General features: G+C 34.1%; 1 protein-coding gene across 2 annotated transcripts in view; it reads left to right on the top strand.

The window, feature by feature from the left end:
- The window catches only part of LOC110037619 (RNA polymerase II transcription factor B subunit 3), a 20,256-nt gene extending 7,707 nt beyond the window's left edge, over nucleotides 1–12,549 (top strand). The window contains exons 2-5 of one of the 2 annotated variants that reach the window (XM_020742312.1): nucleotides 6,673–6,746; nucleotides 6,845–6,933; nucleotides 7,113–7,178; nucleotides 11,948–12,549. In XM_020742312.1, coding sequence (XP_020597971.1) covers nucleotides 6,673–6,746; nucleotides 6,845–6,933; nucleotides 7,113–7,178; nucleotides 11,948–12,226 — 508 coding nt within the window. In that variant the 3' untranslated portion in view covers nucleotides 12,227–12,549. Of the gene's footprint in view, nucleotides 1–6,672; nucleotides 6,747–6,829; nucleotides 6,934–7,112; nucleotides 7,179–11,947 lie in introns of both variants that reach the window. The other variant, XM_020742311.1, reaches the window with a different exon arrangement.
- Nucleotides 12,550–22,289: the final 9,740 nt, after the last annotated feature.

Below are 22,289 nucleotides of genomic sequence, written 5' to 3' on the forward strand. Positions count from 1 at the left end.
CTCGGTTTTGGCTTCCTGTGGCTTTCCCTTACTCGAAATGCATGCTAGGAAAAAGTTTATATTGGTTTGAAAAAGTTCTACAGTTGTTCTTATTTGAAGCATGTGGTGGCCCTATGTTTTGATATTTTGAAGGCATGAAGGTGTCTTTCTAACTGTTATGGTGGCCTGATTTTGAGCCTTAGCTGCGGCTTGATTTTTTTTGGCCCATGCTGGTTTTCGGTTTTCTCAAGGATGACTGGGTTTGGATTTATTGCCATAAATTGCATTTGTGGCTTATAAAATTTTGGTTCCTAGCCTCCATTGGGGCTCGGTTTTCACCTTGAAAGGGCATGGGATGTTGGTTTTATTGAGGCTTGGCTTTTGGTTTTGGTTAAAACATTGTCCTAACTGTTTAAGCTTCATGTATAGGCTTTGAAGGGTTTGCTTTTGGCTTTGTTCGAGGGCTCGGTTTGCTTGCCTTGACTCCTGTCCGAGAGCCTGTTGCGGTGTTTGTTCCTGCCCCTGCTCAAGAGTCGTGGGTGGGTTCAATTTTATTCGCTTTAACCCCTATTTGGGGTTCGGTTTCTGTCTGGTTCTGCTCCTACCCGAGAGGTAGCTTGGGAGCTTGATTTGGTTTATTCTTACCCCTACCCGTGAGCTTGCTGGCAATCCCTTGGGGTTGTTTGGCCCCTCCTACACGAAGTGGCTTGGGTGTTGATCGATGAGTTAAGTTTAAATGTATGTCTTTGCCCTATCTATAAAGTGAGGTGATTGAAGAATGGGTTGAATAATTTCCTTATGTCCTACTTGGTGAAATTGGAGTCGATTTGGAGGCTTTGTGAGGGTTTGTCCATTCACTCTCTCATGTATATCAAATATATTCATACAATTGACTTGGGTTGCCTTAGTCGTGAGCCTCCTCTAATTCTATGTCTCGGGTTGCCTTGGCCGTGAGCCCCTTGTGCCTTGGGTTGCCTTAGCCGTGAGTCTTACTTGTGCCTTGGGTTGCCTTTGGTCGTGGGCTTTAGCAGCTGTCCCTTGCTGCCTTTAGCCGTGAACCTCTTTTGGCCTTGGGCTGTTTTAGCCGTGAGCCTTACTTGTGCCTTGGGTTGCCTTTGGTCGTGGGCTTTAGCAGCTATCCCTTGCTGCTCTTAGCCGTGAGCTTTAATAGCTTCCCCCTTTCCTTTTTGTTGCCCTGGCCGAGAGCCTTACCTGCTGTTCATCTCTTTGTATTGACCTCGGTCGTGAGCATTTATTTAGTTTTATGAGAAGATTTTATGCTTATTTGATATATGAGGCTATTGATTAATTCGAAGGTTGGAAGATTTCGATTTCTTGCATAAGTTTGGGAGTACTAATGGTGGTATTCTCTGAATCATTTTCCTTTTGTGAGGTTTGGGAGATTTCTAAGTCTCATTTTGGAGATAAGTCTCATTTTGTGATTAATCCTACGTCTTTGGGGTTTGAAAATCAGCGCAAAGTGACCTTTTATGTAAATCAGCGCAAAGTGACCCTTTATGTTTGTTAGGAAAGACCTTGGGCCCTACTTTTTCAGGTCTTTTCGATAGAAGTTTTGAGAACTGATCTATTCTTCTTTTCGGTGTTTTAGATGGATCAGTGTCTCCTCTCTCTCACCCCATTTTTGTTCTTTTCTTTCCTTGTTTCTTTGGTTCAGTTTTTCGACGTTTATGTCCGACGCATAAGTGTCCACGTATATACTTTTGTTATACGTGAAACCATCAAGCAAAGTTGCAAGTGGTTTGTTTTGGGGCGTAGGGTGGTGATGATAAAGGCACACCGAAGATAGAGCATAAAGATGTCCTATCCTATAACATCAAGATCCAGGTATTTGATGAACAATAGGATAACGGTATCCTTCACCGACATAAGTCTAGCGGTAGTTGGCTCGAACCTCCTTAGATAGTTGGCAGTCCCACGCCCGACAGCGTAATCGACTTGTGGACAATAAAAATCGTTAAAACTTATTTCAAAAAAAAATAATAAAATAAAAATATATTTCTCGTCATAAAATAAAATTTGATAATCTCTTTTTTTGAGCCCTATGTGCATGTCAAAAACATAAATTTTAAAATACATTTTTAAAATTGATTGTCCACCTGACAAATATCTGTTTAGGCTGGGAAGTAGCCCTCTAGGTGAGGTTCAAGACACACTTCTAGACGAGTGACGGGTTCTATACATTCGGGTGACCGAGTAGCCTTCGTGGACCCTCAAGTACATATACATATATCTGAGCCTAGCCCTACACAAGTGTTTGCGGTCCCCCTTACCTGAACTTTTTGTTTTATCGAAGCTTTGGACAAAGCACTCATGTTTCTTTTCTTTTCTTCAAGATTTCTCTGAGATTTTTGAAGATGTTTACTTGAGTCTTTTCTCGTTGATTTTCTCGAGTTTTCGACCATGAGTCATCGTTACACTCTTCTTCGGATTTCTTGGATGGCTTTTCTTCCAAACTTCGTTTTTTTGCAATACATTTCAGCTTGCTACATTTAAGAAATAGTGGAGCCCACGGGCGTACAGGTTCGTTTTACATTTACAGAATGTTATATTATTCTTGTTTATACCTGCTACTGCCCTGTACAACATGTTATACTGTTCTTTCTACTATACCTGCTACTGTTATGGACAGCATGTTAAATTATTCCTGTTTCTACTTGCTATTATTCTGTAAAAGATGTGATACTGTTCATTTTACTGTACTTGCCACCACTCTATATAGCATGTTATACCGTTCCTTCTACTATAACTGCTACTGTTATGTACAAAATGTTAAATTATTCTTGTTTCTACTTGCTATTGTTCTGTGAAGCATGTTATACTGGTCCTTTTACTGTACTTGCCACCACTCTATATAGCATGTTATACCGTTCCTTCTACTATACCTGCTACTGTTATGTATGACATGTACACTGTTTCTTTTATTGTGTTTTCTACTGCTTGTCCTGTACTGCACATTTTATATTACATAGCCTTAAACATGCCTCCTTTTCATATAGGGTGTTTACAGGACTATTACCATAGGGTCGTTTGATTTGACATTATAACTGGACAACCTAGAAAACTTAAACTCGTCACGATAAGGAGCTTGAAGTTAGCGCGGTGGGCAACACGGCCATCTTCAACAGCAGAACATATCTTCCCCAGCTAAACCATTCCTTTCCTAGAAATTAAAACAACAATCCATAGGATTTCGGTCATTTAATTTTTCCTGATTTTTATTGAGAGTATTCTTAAGTGATTTCGGTCATTTAAGATATAATTAACTATAGGAGCTTGCCCTTATAGGAAGCTTTTCCGAACCCAGCTTAAAATAAACCCTATTTAATTTTTCTTATTAAATAGGGGAATTTGTCGACAAATAAAACGGTTTCGCAGACCAAACGAAAGTCATATATATCTTAGTTTATTTGATCGAGCCTCATCATCATGTCTTGTGTTTATCCCTCGGAAAAGCTCTTTCATTTAAACTATGAAAAACATGGGGTCAGTTTGATTTTCATATTTGATTTTAAACTTAAATCTATATGTAAATTGAAACATCATTCTGAGGCGGGCGACGGGATTTCGATTACGGTGACCAACAGCTTCTCACGGGCGACTCCTCCCCCAAACCCCCACTTTTCCTCGCCAAGAATATATATAGGTTTGCCTAACTGTTTTGCATTAGATTGATTAATATCAATAAATCAAGTTTTTCTTTCTTCTACTTCACCCTTTCTTCTAGTGATAATAATAAATTAAATTTAAATCAGAAAGTACCTTCCGAGATGGATTACATTGAAGGATATAGTATAAGATAATTGAAATTTTAGTTTTGTTTATTTAATTTAAATTTAATGTTATTGAAATATTAATTTATAACAACAATTAAGATTTGAAAAATATTTAAACCTATAAGATCTGAAGCTAGAGTAAGTGAGACGAACAAACAAGGTTGAGGTGAGTAATTAGACTTTTAAGTTACAATAATGTTTCTTATTTTTAAATATATTCTTACTTTTTTTTTTGTCTTAAATCAAATTATATGATTCTACATATCGTTAGTCATGAAATATACATGTTAAATATAATTGTATAACATTTTCGTTTAGGAACATATCATATTATTGCATGACCCTTATGTTCTAATAGAGATATACATGTTAGCTTATTTCATGATCACTTTGTTTATATATATATATATACATATACATATATGTATCGAACTTAATTGTTGTTACATGTGAAAAAAATGGAGTATCTTCCAGGATTTGGAGGCTTGGCGGCCGGCCAAATCAAGGGGATATTTGGTGACCTTCCACAACCCTAATTGTTTTGGTGAGTGATAGATTTATTTTATCTATATATTTTAGTTTTCTCTTGCTAGGAAATCTTACTTCAGCATTCTATTTCATCTCCAAATTTTCACTATAATTTCATCCAGCAATATCGTAAGCAAAAACTTTTCATAGAGCTCTCAGCCAAGCCATGGGCAAATTAGTCCTAGTATGGTTCCCTGGTCTTTTTGGTCACCCTAAGCAATCTTGGAATCTTATGAAAAGTTCTAGATCCAACTGACAAATATTTCTTACCATTAACAAGAGGTTTCTTAATTTTTTCCAATCTCTAAACCTCTTCCAAAAGTTCAAACAAAAACCTAGTGTCCAGACTGCATTCCTGTAATCTTTTATTAAAACTTATAGGACAAATCAAACAATTATAAAAAATCATGAAACTTTTCATATCACATTTAGGCATCCTAACAAAAAATTTTCAAGTATTTTCAAGCGTAGATTATTTTTTTTTCTCAATTAATTAAGCTAAAGTCCAACCAAGGATTTAAATGTTTAGCCTCTTCTTTGCTTGGCCGACCTAGAACTTGGGATTTTATGTAGACCCCCTCATCTAAATTCTAACCTGTTATTTCCACTCCTAAAATAACACCTCTTGAATCTTTCCAAATCAATACATCCATCACTCAAAAGCAAATCCTATGCTCTCAACCATTTGTGACGTAAGAGAGAAAAAGTGTGTTATTGGGCATGTGGGATAATGTGTGGTTTTAGCTTTTCGTGATTGAGTATAGTGATCAGCACTACAAACTAACAAAGTCAAATGCACATGTAAATGCCGGAGCAATATGTGCATGCAAGTTTGGCAGGTTGTGGAAGCAGCAAGTGGGGCAATGCAATTCAAGTGAGCACGATGAGTACATCTATAAATGCAACCAGGACAATGCAAGAGAAGGGAAGAAAATATGGGCATTGAAGTAGGATGAATGGTTTGAAGTTGCAGGAGTTTTTGAGAGAAACTTCACATTTATTATTGATTTAAATGAGAGGACCATATACATACACATACATACATACATACATACATACAAGTGAAGTACAAAAGTATGAAAATATGTGGCAAGTATATTCAATTATATGGTTATAAAACCCTACAAAAAGATATTTTCGAATTTAGTGTTTTTTAAAGATAACACATTCTAGTTTTGTTGTTTTCTTATAATAGCATTCCTAATCATAGTCCTTTTGCATGAATAAACTTTTGGAGAAATAATTTCTTTGCCATTGTGCTAGCTTGTCATGATGGTTTCTAATAAGAAATTAGAAGATTGGAGAAATTGTTGTCTGTGACTGTGTACAACCCTATCATTCCATATTATTTGATTTGGTAGTGACTTTTCAAATTGTTTCCAGTATTTTTTGAATCAAGTTAAAAAAAAAAAAGCATATAAAGCCTTCACCAACCAAAGCTACGCCAATTAAAATTAAACCGGTTGAATAGACTACATTCAGTTTGATCAGTTTAGTTTCTAATTCTTATGATCTTTTTAAGTGAGGCCTAGTTATCGAGCTAAGGGAAGTGTGGTTCATGTTTCAGAATGGTCCATTGTTGGGTATGACATTTTTGTTGTCATTTAACTTCATAAAATCATGTAGGGCACTGAACGTCATTTTACTTTTAAGTGTTAATCATAATATGTACATGCTATAAAAATTTGAAGGAACATATCAGCATATTAGTTCTCTTATCAACACTGAATAAATAACCTGGAGATGAAGTTGAAATTCGCATTTGATGGCAAATAGCTTGATATGAACATCGGAATATAAAAATAAGTAATGTCATGTTGCAACAAATTTTTTTTTTTTTTATAAGTTTTATTTTATTGATGAGCCACTGGGATTATGGCCCTGAAAGAATTAAACGTTTGAATCAACTAAGAGCAACATAGAAATCCATTTGTTAAAATTGTTTTTTTATATGCTTTTTTTTTTTAACCTAGTTGCCTATTTTGACCTTCAATTTTTTTTTTTCCTTTCTTCTCATTTCAATGGGTGTTCTGCATTTGGGTATTGAGTCAAGTTGGAAGGCTAACTAGCTTTTTGTCAAACTTGTTGATCTCTCTTAAATTTCATTTTTGTCCTAAATTTAATTTGATGTGCATGCTTATTTGTGTTTTTAAGTTGTTTTGCCTTGATGTATGATTGTCATAGCAAGCTGGTTTATCACAGATAATGTTTTCTTTCTAAGCTTTCTTGATATGAAACCCATTTTTTCTGTAGCCCATCAGATACATCGTTCCATAAGGAATATCTTCCAAGACAATACACTATTAAATCAGTAACTCTCTCGTTGCAAAGTCTCTTTTACACGCATTATTTTTCTTTTATATTTCTACAGATTCAATAAAAGGGAAGATGATTTTACATCCCTAAAAGAGTACAATGACTATTTGGAAGAAGTGGAAGATATGAGTCAGTATTTTTTCAGCTAGATCTCTCGTTTTCATGCGCTTAATTTTGTCTTGCGTGGTAATTTCAAATTGCTCCTTTCTTAGCTTTCAATTTAATAGAAGGAATAGATGTTGATGCAATTGAAGCTAATATTGCTAAATATCAAGAAGAGAATGCTGAGCAGATTATCATTGCCCGGGCTCGTAAGGTATTACTTATTAAGTTCTTATGATGCTTTTTTATAATTTGTATGCTGAAAATATTTTCATTCCGTGCCGTTCTTACTAGTTTTGCACCATCATTTGTTTTTTTCGTAAGGAATGTTAATAAATAGTTATTTTTCTTTTGTTGAGGTATTCTCTTATTGTGCTTTTCTCTCTAGCACAGGCAGAAGAATTAGCAGCTGCACTAAAGGCAAGTAAAGGACCTGTACAGATGGAGACTGCTGACTTGGTAAGTTTTTGTTTTTAGTTATGTAAATAATCTCTTTGTTAGGTTATTATATATAAGAGAAAATGTCTTAAATTATCCCAAACCTATTCGTTACAGGCATGTTAGTCTCAAATTATCTATTGTATCCAATCTAGTCTTATAACTATGCAAATATACCAAAAAGCATACAATGCATCATTTAAGTGCACTAAAAGGCAGACAAATGCATCATTTACATGGTAAAAGATTATGTAAATCTGTCCATGAATACATTTAAAATTTTGCGAAATACTGAAAGTCATTCACTCATTTCAAAACAAACGTCAAATTGTTAAATATTAATACCTTTGCATATGCGCCAATGTTTAAGCTAAATGCTTGAATTTAAAATCTGAAAGTATTGCATTAATTAGCATAAAATGAATCTGAATTGCTCTTACTCCAAAAACCTGCAAATATTTTAAAAGATATGTAAATATTTAACATGTTTACCTATATAATAGGGCTGTAAGTCCTACTTTTAATGTTCGATCTTCCACATCCTAAATTTGTGGTAGACAATGTTTTAAAAGGCGAAAGTAGGACTTGAGTGGCATTTTCTTATTGAGGCAAGATATGAGCCTCAAGGCAGGTCAAGGTTTAAGCCTCAAAATAGAAGAATTAACAACTCATAAAATAAAACACAATTCATAAATATGACAAATCACAACTCGATCTAAAAATAAGATTCATGGTCGTTTAAAATTTAATTTATAGTTTAATAAATTTAGTTATTGATACAAAAATATAAATATAATTTTTTAAAATGATATGAGACATAATGATAGCTGTATATATTAACGAAAAGTTCACGGGAATATCATGAAAGATTATAGCTCATATATGGAAAAAAGACGATGGTGATGCTCCGTCGGGATGCTCGATAGTGATGCTTCAGAAGCGCTATAGGAAACTAAACTTCAACGTTCTACAAAGGAATGTAACTAAAGCAGGGACGCTCCAACAGGTTAGGATGACGCTCAAACGGGCTCGTGATTATGCTCCAACTGGCTAGGGACGATTTTCGAAAAGGTCATGATGACGTCGAACGGGTTCAAGATGATGCTCAAATGGATGATGGGAATGTTGTGCTCGTCGAAGCTCGAAGCAACGAAGTGCTGCACTCGGGACGATGCTTAAGAACAAACCTTAACTTGTGTCATTCATTGTGTTTTTTGTGGATGGTAGGTCGTTTTTTGTGTCTATCATGGATGGTAAGTGTAATATTAGTGTAAGAAATGAGGCATTCCTCAGACTCCTTGAGGTTTAAAAAGGCATATGTCTCACATATTGACTCAAGGCTATCTTATAATGCCTCGAATTGGGACAATCCTTGAGGCACTTGCCTCAACCAATTTTTTAACCTTTGGTGGTCTACAAGCTAGGGCCTTACAAAATGTATTCAAACAATGAATTATCATACATACAAATTGTGATAAAATAATGATTTCATGCTTAATCTTGTGGGTATGTTTACAAAGCAAAAGCCAATCTAGAGACATGATTCTATATTAACACGAGCAAAGTCGATGGCACCTAAACATAAAGAATGTGTAAAAAAACTTAATTAATACAATTTATGAAACTAATCATCTGCTAATAAGCATGCAGAATAGACAAGGTTCAAACGACAAAGTTTAATAATTTAAATACCATAATAATGATAACTATGACAGATTATTGACCTAAGGTAATTATGCCATCAAAATGCCCTTAAGATCTACTGAAAAAAATATAAAATTTTGAAATTCAAAATATTAAGTGAAATTTTCTATTTAAAGCTAAGATCGAATATTTATCCAGCCCCCGTATTAGTTTTTTTCTAGAGATAAATTTAAGACAATGTTTAAAATTGCGCAATTAGGTATTGCAGTGCTTTCTGTTCGGGACGCAAGATATAAGTCTTGAGGCGGTCTAAGGTGTGAGCCTCAATTTAAACATTGCATAGTCAAAATATAAAAATAAAAAATATATAATATCATCATTATTTATAAATATATGAAAGGAAAATATATTAACATCTTAACATAATAAGAAGTGATAACTTTTGATTAAATCATTCATCTCAATAGTCAATTCCAATGTGTATGCATATCTAACACCTAAACTTTGATCAAAACATTTTGGGCAAGGGGCATTTACATACAACATTACAAAACTTTGAACAAAACTTGATTTTTACGTTTATAACACCCAATACTTTCATATCACATCAAAGTTACTACAATTTTAACTTTTAAAAAATAAATTACATCTTTTCTTGCATTGGTAAGGTGGTATGTATGTAAAAATTTAAGTCTAGATAGTAGATGTAAATACATAAGAATTCAATAGTATGTATAGAATAAGTTGAAATAAATAAATAATTAATCATTGTGAAATATAATTATTCAGTTATTTCAGTTATCTGTATGTAAATCTTCCAAAAATTCATTTATTTAACTGGGAAACGTAGTAAGTGGGACTGTGGGAGCACAATACTGAATCAAACCAAATAGAGACCGTGTGTGGGTTGGAACCAAGTAGCAACAGGTGGCTAAGGTGACGCCGATGACTGGAGGACCAGGCGGCGTCGATGTTTGCATCGGTTGCGCCGTTTGATGCATGAGAGCGAAACAGGAGGCAGGAGATTGTGGGTGACAGGATCTTATGGGTTCGAATGGCAGAGCAGGTGTCTTCCATTGTTGCTGGAGGCATCGTCTGGTTCGTGAGAACGATGAGAGAGGATGTGGGAGACGAGCTTATAGGTTCAAGAGTAGAAAACTTTAAATACTTAACTCAAATACGAGACGATCGCCTCGTCATTTTTTAGGCTAAACATGTCTAATTGCCCACCTCGACAATTTTGAGGCGTAAGCCTCGAGCTATCCGAACGAGGTGTATGCCTTGATTCAAAAATTATTTCAGTTGCGCAGAGGCACACTTCTAATTGTGCAATTTTAAATATTGATTTAAGATAATCATAAAGAGTTGGTGTTTTATTAAGCATACCTTTATAATCACTCCCAAAATATCTCATCCCAGGAAAGACGTAGCATGCATCTTAATACCATGTTTTTCCATTAAATAATACCACAAAAATAATGGTTAAAATGCGGAACCTCAGTTTGGGTAGAGCATCGCCAATTTATGCAGTTATTTTATGGTTACACATGAAGCCCGAATGGCTTGATCTTCTTCAGTTGTGAATCATGGATACACTTAATAGAGCATAAAATTCTCAGTTACTTAAGATCGAATTAAAATTATTTTATGCCATATATTGCACTCAATGTATTTCACATGCCATATATTTCACATGTATATAGTTTTATAAGAAATTTTCACTACAAGTTGTTTCTCATTACTAGAAACTACTTGAACTTCATCTTTATTAAGCGAATTATATGTTCTAAATAAATTATTTTAAAAGTTTATTTACTTTTAAATCATTGATGTCTTTTTTAATAATAATTCTCTTTTAATCTAATGCAAACGTCTTTGTTAAACTATAGAAAGGATCATAGTATTTTTCTTTCATCTGTGAAATTTCTTAATTTCTTATATTCCTTCCCATTCTTGTTTCTTAAGAATAATTTTTAATTAAATATATTATTTGACCAATGGTTAGTGTGACTAATTTTCAATTCTTAAATTTATCATCCTAATTTATACTCGAAAAAAAATTTATTTATTTCCAATTTTATGTAAATATGATTATTTAGCTTTTATTGATCCTTTAATAAGAACTATCTTATTTCAGATTCAACTATTTAATAATATTTATTTTAGTTAAATTTTCGATTTATACTTCTATCTTATTTTAAATTGATTCAAAAAATATTTCTAAACCTTATTATAGAATTTCAAGTTCATGTTTTCTCTATGCATTTAAAAAAAAAAACCATAAAAACATATCTAGAATTTCAGATATTTCTTTTTAAATTATTAAGAACAAATAAATTTCTGGAAAGTGTATTAGCAAACGATTGATGCCAATCGAAAGCAATTATTTTTTTCATGCATGAGTTAGAATGTAGGGTATCAAATTCATGATAAAAACATTTAAAAAAAAGGGAAATTAACTTAAAGTTTTACCTTAAAAGAGAGTGAAAGATGAATAAGAGGAAGTGCTTCTAAAGTTTGCTTTTATTTTTATCCTGAAGTAACTTTGTGTTTTGCTTGGCCTCATGTGGCTCGCTTGCTCTCTCAAATCACCCTCTACAATTAACTCATTATCTGTGCTGCAAAATTTGATACTTTTTAATTGACTGACTGTACGTGTCTTCTCTTTTTTGTATATACTATACGTTAAAACATTTTTCTTTATATAATTTTATTTTTTACAAAATAAATTTAATTAAATATCTTATTATTAAGTTTTCTTTCAAAAATAATTTCTTAAAATAGTAATCGTTCATTTATCTTGAATAATCCACAATTTCAATTTTTTTCAATTTTAGGGGCATACATACCATTCAAATCTTAATTATTTTAAAAATTAATGTCCATGCCATTTTCTTAGATACCAAATTTAACTTTTTAGGTGTTTGCAGCTTTGTAGTTGCTTCCTCGATTCCTCGACCTAGCGATTTCTTCACCTCGATTTAGGCCTCATTTATCTAGTTTGCATATTCAGCTAAAGCATGCCAAAGCACAAAGTTAGCACATCACAGATCCAAATTTTTCTTACTGGATCATACACTTTGATTAGAATGCATAAGTTTATTGCAATTATATTGTGAAGTTCTAATATTTTGAATGCATTTCAGAGTGCTGGATTGAGCTCACAAACAACCATTGCTGGCTCGCAAGGGCTGTATGCCCCAACTGCTCTACCTGGCGCTGCGCTCTTGCAACCGCGGCCGACAGGCATGGTTCCTCAGCCTGTACCAATTGGTGGTCCAAGTAATCACCCCCATTCTTATTCTACTGAGGATGAGGAAGGGATGAAGATGAGGGCAGAGATAGCAGCGAGAGCCGGAGGATGGACTGCGGACTTGAGTAGGAAAAGATCGCTCGAAGAGGCATTCAATAGTATTTGGATTTGATAAATTTCTTCAAAGAAAAAAGTAAGTGTTGATTCTATTAGATCATTTTGGAGGGGTGGGATGCTGAGTAACATGGCTGATGGCTACTGTAATTCTTGTGTCATTTATTTTCTCCTGGGGTGGCAAAGCACAGCACCTACAAATCGTAATGCATGTTTAGTATTGAGGAATAGTGCTATTGCAAATTTATATTCTCAAACTGCAGCAAATACCTGGAGAGCTGAAGGTGAGGATTTTTGCGAGCCAGATGTATTTTCAACTTTTTTAGATGGATTGTCTATATTTTATAATTATAGTTTTATAAACTGATTAAGAATTTGGTGTCTAAATGCATCTAATATGAAATTATAAAGCTCAATCTTTTAGTGTAATGTACCCATGGAATGGAGCAGTTTTGACCTTGGTTTTAATGATTGAATTATGAATAATTTTGACAAAAAATACATATGTTAAAGTTCGAAGTACATATGTTAGGGAGAGGGAGGGAGAGGGAGGGAGGGAGAGGACTTTATGAATGAGATCACTCATTATTATTTGTATTGCTTCAATAGAAAGGTGTTGGAGCTCATGGCTTGTTACATTTATTTAGGTGCTTGTAGCTTCTTAAAAATGGCAAGGGCTCTCTAGAAACTTGAAGTTCTTTATTTATTATGTAATTACAGAAGCTTTAAATGTTAAGGCTCACCGTCAGTTCGATTGTTTCTCTTGACCATGGTGGTCAAGTTGGAAGAAGTTAACAAATCTTACCCTTTCATAGATTCAAGATGTTAGAGCTAGTGGTTCGATAGGTGCAGTTGTTTTACAATGGATGTTATGGTGGTGGAAGAGGAGATTGCTGCTGTCAAAAAATTTAGCATACAAAAGCAATGTCATGCACTTTTAATTATTTGAAGATATATTAGTTGCTGAAATTTACAAGTAACCTTTCAAGATATTCTTAATGATGTTGTTCCACAATACTTTTAACGGACTCGTTAGGAAGCTCTACATAGAAATCGAAAGCAACCCCTGTATGGATTTTAACGAATTGGGAATAAGAGAGCATCACTTCGCATGTGTTGCAGCAGTTTGATCCAAAGTGTGCAAGATGCTGACGAGAGTTACCAGTCCCGTCAAGCATTTTGAAGAGAGGTGGAACAAAGCCTTTAGGATATTGGACATAATCAAATTCCTCTGGATATGGTCTACCTTTTGGAAGTAGTGATCCAACCTTTACCTAGGCCATTGTTTCTTTTATCTTTTGTTCCACTAATTGGTTGATTTCTTTTTCTAGAATTCCATTTTTGGGTGGAATCCTTTTTCTTTTGAGTACTTTCTTCAATTTATGTTGATTCTCATTTACTTTCAAGAATATGTATTACCTCAGGTTGAACAATTTGGTTTTGTTTGTGGTGAGCTTTGAAAAGTTGCTAAAGCGTTCATCATTTCATTAATTTTGCTTCGAGGAGAGTAATATGCTCATCTCTTTGTTGTATAGTTTTTTGCAATTCCTCTGTCATTTCTTCTTCAATTAGTAACGGTACCTCTCATGCAGATGAGGTAGCTCGTGTTTCTACCATATTTATTTATAAGGACATTTTATTTGGGCTATTGGGAGAATTTTCTTTTCTTTCTGCTGATAATTGTTTAAGATTTGCTCTTAATTGTTTTAGTTTTTCTTCAATCGAGTTAATAGGATATTTTTCATAGATCTTTTTCTTGATGATTGCTTATGGAGGTGGTATTTTGCATACCCACAACATCGGAGATTTCTTCCGACAGCTTACATTTCCACGCGTTATTTCTAAGTATGGGACGAGGCACTTTTGGAAGCATATCATCATGTTGTGGGTAAGAACGATCTCCAACCCTTAACATTTGCACGAGTGATTTCATTTTAGCAGACATCTATTCTGCTTTTATAAGTAGTTTGGTATGTGTTGGTAAAGAAGATGGACGATGTCTTGTTTTTGAAATGATTGAATCTGTTATCCTCGGTCCTAGACAAAGTTTAGCTGGCACTCGAGTTGTTGTAGTCTGTTGACTCTTCAGAGGAGACTTGGCATCAATTTTCTGTCAGACGAAATTTTCTTCTGCAAGAAGTCTTCTTTTCATTGTTGCAGAAATTGCACATCCCGTCTTGTTTAAAAGTTGGGAAATTGTACATTTTTCTTTTCGCGCAAGTCTTTTGAATACAGAATATATTACTTGGATTGACAAAGACCTTTCCCTTTTTGAAGGAGAGGATGGAGGAGTACTAGTGGGAACACACTGGAAGCTGCTTTAATCGTCTTCAGTGGATATTGAAAAGAACTTATTTTCTTTTAGGATAGCACCACCAAAGATACTCTCCTCGGGTTTAGCGGTTTTCATTTCATTTTTCTTCTTTTCCTTCATAGTAGAACGATTTTTGTTTCTTCGTTGAGTGTGCGCCATCGTCCGGTATTGGAACTAGATCCAATTTCACACACAAATGGTGGTGGAACATCATCCTCCTGGTCGACGTAGATCTTCTATCCTTTCCAATCAACTTCTTCCCTCTTTTTAATGGTTTGTTCTGCAGAAGTTGTTCAAAGAGGGTTAATTAAGAGGAGGAAAGTCTTCATCAGAATCCAAATTAAATGCTTTAAAAGGTTTTATGACTTCTGAAGCAGTTGTCTTTGTTATAGCATGTGGTGGGCCACGAAGCACTAGTTCAACTTCATCAAATCCATATCTGAATTTGATTAGTGACTTTTGGTAGCGAGTAGTATGATCAGTCGGTAGATCAAAATATTGACAGTAAGAAAAGATCAACTTCTGGGGATCAATTGCAGTGGTTCTGTAAATCAAATTTATTTTAGACTTGTTATTTTTGTGTCATTTTGTATTGTCATTATTAAAATGTAAGATTTTGAGTTTTTCTTGTTACGCAGAACTCTTAGAATTAAAGAGTTAATTTTTTACCAGATAAAATATAATTTTGAGGGAGAGATAATCCAATCTGTTAAAGATGGAACATCTCAGGATATAAAACAAATGGATTAACCAGTGATGGGGAGAGTTGCATCCCCAGTGAAGTCGCCGCTCTCTTTGCGTCGCCAGAACGTCGTCGCCGCCGCCAATTCGTTGTCAGAAAGAAGTCGTCACTCAGTTTATTTATTTTATTCAATCAGAAAGGAGTTGATTTAAGCCTAATGTAAATAAGGCTTAAAGTTTAATTAATTCTAATTAGGGTTAGACTTAACTAAGGTTTAAGTTGATTTAAGCATAATGTAAGTAAGGCTTAAAGTTTAATTAAGTTTAATTAGGGTTAGACTTAACTAAAGTTTAAGTTGATTTAAGCATAATGTAAGTAAGGTTTAAAGTTTAATTAAGGGTCTGTTTGGGGCAGCTGCAGCTTATTGAATAATCCGTTGATAAGCTGATTAAAAATAATTTGTCAATAAGCTAGGTGTGGTGAGTATTACAAATTTTTATTTTTTGTAATTTTTTTATATATATTTGATTTTAGAAAAGTAATATTTTTTTTATTTTGAAAACAATGTTTTGATTTTGAAAATACGAAACAAAATCGATCTCATATATACAATAGTTTAAATAAACGAGCACAACACTGCAAGTGATGTATATATCCCGAGGAATAGACGCATTACTTGATAGTAAGATTCGATTAAATAAACTATAAAATTTATGACATCCGTTTTGGTCTACGAAACATTTTTATGTTAACCGACAAGTTCCCCTATTTAATATAGAAGATTAAATAGAGTTTATATTAAGTTGGGTTCTAAAGCTCTCTATAGAGACAAACTCATATAGTTAATTACATCTTAAATGACCGAAATCACCTGATCGAAATCGTTTAAGAATACTCTCGATTCAGATTAATGGTTTTGCCTTCTAGAATTTCAAAGCTTAAGTTTTCAAGATTGGACATTGGAGATTCAAAAGGGATAGATCAAATAGGAACAGTGTTTTTTAGGAATCCAAAGGAATGAGAAGTAGAAGACGTCACTTCTCAAACTATCTTACTGTTTAGCTTCAATTTTGAGAAAAAGATTACTTGATGTTTCATCATGCTAATTTTATTATTAAGGGCTTACACTTGCATGACACAATTATACAAATAGTCTGGAAGATATGAGGGTTTATGTCGTAACGAATGACAACCTTAGAGCCTAAAACGAGTTAGGACCTAAATTTCACAACATGATTGTAGAAATGCCTAAAGATAAGTTGAGGATTTATGTCATACTAGACAGGCTACCTCGAAGTCCTATGGCTTGTTATTTAATTCTAGAAAGATTTGTTGTTGTAGATCTGCTTTCTCCCTCAAAGTTGTACATTCTTGTCGTGCTTCCCACGGTGTTAGCTCCAGCTCCTCGTTGAAGTGACAACTCCAAGTTCAAGGTTTAAGGTTTTACAGTTTTCGTGACAAGTTTGGTTATTATTCAAATGTTATGGGGGGTTAAATTTAATTAGAACGACACTGATTAGGATCTCACGATTCCCTTATTCTGGTACCAATATCTTATTTTGAATTCACTTAGTCTAAATAAGTTGTTAAGTTCATTTAAACGAGGAAGATCTCATTAGCAACCGTAGGTTACCTCATTTGAGGGACTCTAGTAAATTCAAAAGAACGTATTATGTTGGTTTGTTGCTTTGAAAATGTTTAAGTTTAATTTTAATTTTGAAAAATGTTTATCTTAATTTTGAAAAATGTTGTTTAAACTTTTGAAAAGTGTTCCGACCAAGCATGCATAACACATTAAAGCAGTAGTAAATTACATAAGTAAAATGCCAATAAATAAACTGTAAATGCGTGCCTGTCATATTCTCGTTGCTTCCGCTGAAATGTTAGCTTTCATAATCATGTATATATTGTAAAGTAAAAACAAGTTATACATGAAAAAGTAGTATTGAAGCCTTAATGGTTTAAGTTTAAAAGAGACCACAATTCATAACTTGGCAGGTCCCTAAAGGTTTCAAAAATGATTTTCTTGAACAAAGCATAATAAGTTTAATTGTTCTTTCAAAATATCCAAAAGATTATAAAAGTGTTCGAGGCACAACCCTAAACAACTTTTAAGGATCCTTTGAACCATTTCGAGTTCACTTGAACTTAGTATGATGTTGAATAGATCACGTCGAAGTTCATTAGGTTTAAGTTGTGCTCAATTTTATACCTCAATTAATCCATGCCTCAATTAATCCATGAGAGAAGAGGGGATATACAAGCTTGAGCTTGTAGTGTTTTAAGGGGATTAATCATGGTTTATATTCCAGCTAACCCTCAAGTATCTTTAAATTAAACTTAGCTTACTACAATGCTCAAAAGACACTCGGGGTAAATGTGTAATTTTGGAAAAGTCAAATTAAGAACTTGATTCATATTAAAATATCAACATATAACTCAACCATTAGTTTGACTATAGATTAGTGAATTATCAACTTTCCAATTCTTGTCCCAAACATTTAAATCATTCAGCTTGACTTTTTTTTCCAAAATTTAACAATTAGGATAATTATATTTATACACTTCTTTTCTAAAAGTGGAGGTTGATCGGTTTCTACCTCTTACCCTCATGTTCCAATCACCTTAGAATATTGCTAAAGATCTAGATATTACCCTTTAAGCTTTTAACCCATCTTAAATTTTAATTAGGGGGGGAAAGGTGAAAATTACAAATTTGTCCCTAAGACTCCTATCTTCATAAATCTTTTAAATTAATTCACATGGGCTTGAAAATTTGCTAACCTATCTCTCATGGGTGGGTTAATTATCTCTCATGGGTTAATTAAGGTACTAAAGAAGAAATCATATTTTTCTGATTTTTATTTTATTTTTTATAATTATTTTAATCAAAAAATAGGAATTTCAAAAGTTAATTCATTTAATAAATGAAATTAAAGTTTTTGTCCTTAGAAAAATTATTGAGGGTTCACCTAGGTCAGAAGACCACTTAGGCTAAATTTCATGAATTTTTGAATAATATTATAATTTTTATAATTATTTGTTCATATTGATGGTTAATAAATAGAAAATACATTTTATTTGAGAAAATTAATTTTATATTTTTCATTGATCCGCCTGACTTCAAGGATTTCAAAGAAACTTATTTTATATTTTTTCTAATTTTTATTTTATTTTCTTAATTATTTTAGTGAAAAAATTAGAAAAAATACATTTTAGGCATTTAAAAATACATAACTTTATTTAGAAAGTTAGGAAAAATATTCTAATTCGTTCCAAGTAGTCAGGGAATAATTTATAACATTTTGATGTATTTTCATATATTTTTTTAAAATTTTAATTATGTTTATAATTATTTTTAAATTGAAAAAAACCCTAAAAATGGACTATTTATTTTAATGTCAATTTTATTTTTTTGGGTGCCCCTGGTCAGAAGGAACACTCCAAACCACTTTTTTATAATTTTGTTTGTTATATTTTAATTATTTTAATTATTTTACTGAAAAAAACTCATTTCCTTGAAAAGTAGACTTTGATGGTCAAATCAATTTATATTAACTTCAAATTTTTACAAAGAGCTTCCATGTCCATTATCTTCATTGTGAATCAATTTTTATGATTTTTTGGATTACATTTTATTTATTTAATTTTTTATGGGTTTTAATGACTTAAATTGGGAAATTACATTTTAAAGACAATCAAACTTAGATTTTATTTTTCTCCTGATCCTCTGACAACAATGAACCTACCAAAATAAACCTCATATTTTTTATGTTTATTTTTATTTATATAATTTTTTTAAGCAAAGTGGATGACTTAACTTTGGAAATTAGGGTTTACCATGTTAGGGGTGTTCTTTGGCTTTGGAAAAATCAGAGAAATCCCCTAATCACAGAGAGAATAAATTTAATTGTTTATGATTTAATGAAGGTTTGGAGTATTTAATTAATTTAAAAATAAATATAAGTTAAATAATTTTTTATTTTTGATCCACATGATCTCCTCTATTCATTGAGGAAAGGGGTATTTTTATTTTATTTTTATGATTTGTCTACACCAAGTTATGAATTTTTAAAATTTTCTGAATTATTTAAATCATTTAAAGCCTAATTTTCTACTTATCCGACTCATCGCCAAGCACTCCTACGACGGCTCCGAAGCTCCAAGCGGTGTGCTCCCATTCGACGCCGCCTTCTGCTTCAGCGCTGACTCGGCCTGCGCTTTATGTTCTGTCTCCTCGTGTGACTCTTCCTCCGCCATCCAATGGATACACGCGCAAATGAATGACATCCGTTCATCGTCCCCATCTAACCTAAACTAAGAACCATTCACACTAAAATGCTTCGATCTCACTTGATGCACAACCAAATCACTCATGGTTTGTTCCCATAGCTTCATATAATCGAGACAAACACCTCTATATGGTTAATTGCATATGAAAATTAAGTTCACTTCACAATTGGTGAAACCGAGCACGATTTTAGGGTTGGTGAGATATGCCTTTGCCTAAGTGGTGAGGCCTCGATTTGGTTGCTTGTAGACATTTATTGTGACCTAACAAAGCTCCTCCAAGCACCAATTTGAGTTGAGGTTGAACCCAGGCAAGAGTTCGATTAAGGGGTGATTCAGGTTTGGTCTAGTAGTGGGTTAGAGTGCTCACAGTGAGGGGGTTTCAATGGGGAACTTCCTCGTTTGGTCTGGGGACACTTTTGAAACAATTAATTTAAAGTTAAGTGGAATTTGGTGGGGTGACAGAAAAAGCCCTGGATTTGGTTGATTAAATTAGGCTTGGACAGTGGATTTGAGTGGCTGAAAGTGGCGGGGTTGAACTCAGAAAGGATGGAGGAAGCTTTGAGAGCAATTTGGAGAAGTCTTCCTAAGGAATTGGTAGCACCCTCCTCAAAGCCAAGAGAGGGGTGGTTTAAATATAGGAGGAATTAGAGCTTAATTGGCCAAGCCAGAGGATGGAGAAGGAAGCTTAGGTGGAGGGCTGAGCGACACAATTCACCAATGGGGGTGAGCCACATTAGATGGGTAGAAATTTGGGTTTGAGCCAAGCATGTCCTTCTCGTTTTTGGATTTTTCAGAGACTAGGCCGGCCGACCAGGCCAGAGGAGGTGGCTAGTTGGTTTAGGGAAGGTTAATGGTGATTAACTTTGAGGTTTGATGGTTGATGGCATGGGGTAGAGAGCTTAGCCAAATTAAGAGATGGGTTTGCATAATTCAAGGGACCCTTGGTCCATGACTCAAAATTGGGTCCTTGGTCGATGTGATTAGCATCTTAGAAGGCTAATCAAAGAAGGAGATAGTTAAGCTTGGTCAATTTCAAATGTTTGGATTAATTTAGATTTTAAGCTCAAAATTAATGTTTGGGCTAAAAGTTGGATTTGGGATTGATTTGGGCTTGGTTTAAAAATTTATTGAAGGGTCTAATTGGTCTAGGGGGATGTCATGAAGAATTCAGGAAATGAAATTGGGAAAATTGAATTGATTGAAGGAATCAATTTAATGAAATTTTGGCTTAGGGTCAATTTTGGGGCAATTGGTTTGGACTTGGATTTAGGTTAGGTTAGGGTTTGGGCCTAGACCAATTGAATGCTTGAATTCATCTAGGAGAATGTTATGAAAAATTTCGGATTCAAATTGAGGGAATTGGATTGGCTATGGGGTTGAATTTGATGAAATTTGGATATATGGTCAAATTGGGGATTTTGGCCCAAAATTGAATTTAGGGTTTGGAGGTTGGTTCAATTGGGCTCCAAATTGGTGTAGATTGAGGTTGGACAAGTTGATGTTCAATTCAAGTTTGAAATTGGGTGAGTTTGAAGTGAATTTGGTGGAAATTAGGCCTTTAGGAGTAAAATTGGGATTTTGGTCAAAATTGGTCAATTTGATCAAATTGGGGCCATTGGGTGGCTAGGCTTGGTTTAGAGGAGGTTTTGGGATTTTTTTGGACATGAGGGGTATTTTGGAAATTTTTTGGGAAATGGTGGTGTTTTGGTCAATTTGGATGGTTTGAAGTGGTTAAATATCATTTTTGAAGAAAATTTGAGGATTTCAGTCACTTTTGGAGTTTTAGGGTTCTAGGAGTATATTGGTAATTTTGGAAAATTTAAGGGTTAGAAGGACAAGATTGGGTGTTTAGGTGGATTTGAAGGCCATTGGATATGCCATTCACAAGGTTACCTTATTTGAGCTATGAGACCAAGGGGAGCTCATTTTAGACTCTTCATGTGTGGGTCCTAGCCACCCTAGCCAAAGGGCTAAGAACTAGGGGACCACCAATGACTTGGGGACCACCAATGTGAGTTTTCAAAAGAGTAAAAGGAAATAAGTTGAATGGGTGTAGTTTCAAGGTACTAGGACAAGTGCAGAAGTGTGATGTGCTTAAATGTGTGAAAGACCAAACCCTATTCACCTAGGGTTGCCCTAAGTTCAACAGTCCTGTGGGGACTCATCCTTGAAATCTCACATGTTGGTCTCAACCTTCCAAGTGCTGGAGGTTCATGATCATCCATGTGGGTTCCAAAGAGAGCAAGGAAGTAGTTTGAATTTCTATGTAGATGGGTTCCATCTCTAGTCTTCTAGGATAGTCAAAAGGAAAGTCCTACGGCTAGATTCTAAGCACTAAGAGCAATGAAAGACCTCAAGAAAATTGAGGTCAACACTAACTAGGGTTAGACTTAATTATGGTTTAAAGATCACTTAAGCCTAATGTAAGTAAGGCTTAAGGGTTAATTAGGTCTAATTAGAGACCTAATTATGGTTTAAGGGTCGCTTAAGCCTAATGTAAGTAAGGCTTAAGGGTTAATTAGGTCTAATTATGGTTAGGCCTAATTTTCATTTAAAAGTCAGTTAAGCCTAATGTAAGTAAGGCTTTGGGGTTAATTAGGTCTAATTATAGTTAGCCCTAATTATAGTTTAAAGGTCACTTAAGCCTAATGTAAGTAAGGCTTAAGGGTTAACTAGGTATAATTAAGGTTAGGCCTAATTAGAGTTTAAGGTCACTTAAGCCTAACGTAAGTAAGACTTAAGGGTTAATTAGGTCTAATTATCGTTAGACCTAATTATAGTTTAAAAGTCACTTATGTCTAATGTAAGTAAGGCTTAAGGGTTAATTAGGTC

Source organism: Phalaenopsis equestris, unplaced genomic scaffold (assembly GCF_001263595.1).
Source record: "Phalaenopsis equestris unplaced genomic scaffold, ASM126359v1 Scaffold222338, whole genome shotgun sequence".
Lineage (NCBI taxonomy): Eukaryota > Viridiplantae > Streptophyta > Magnoliopsida > Asparagales > Orchidaceae > Phalaenopsis > Phalaenopsis equestris.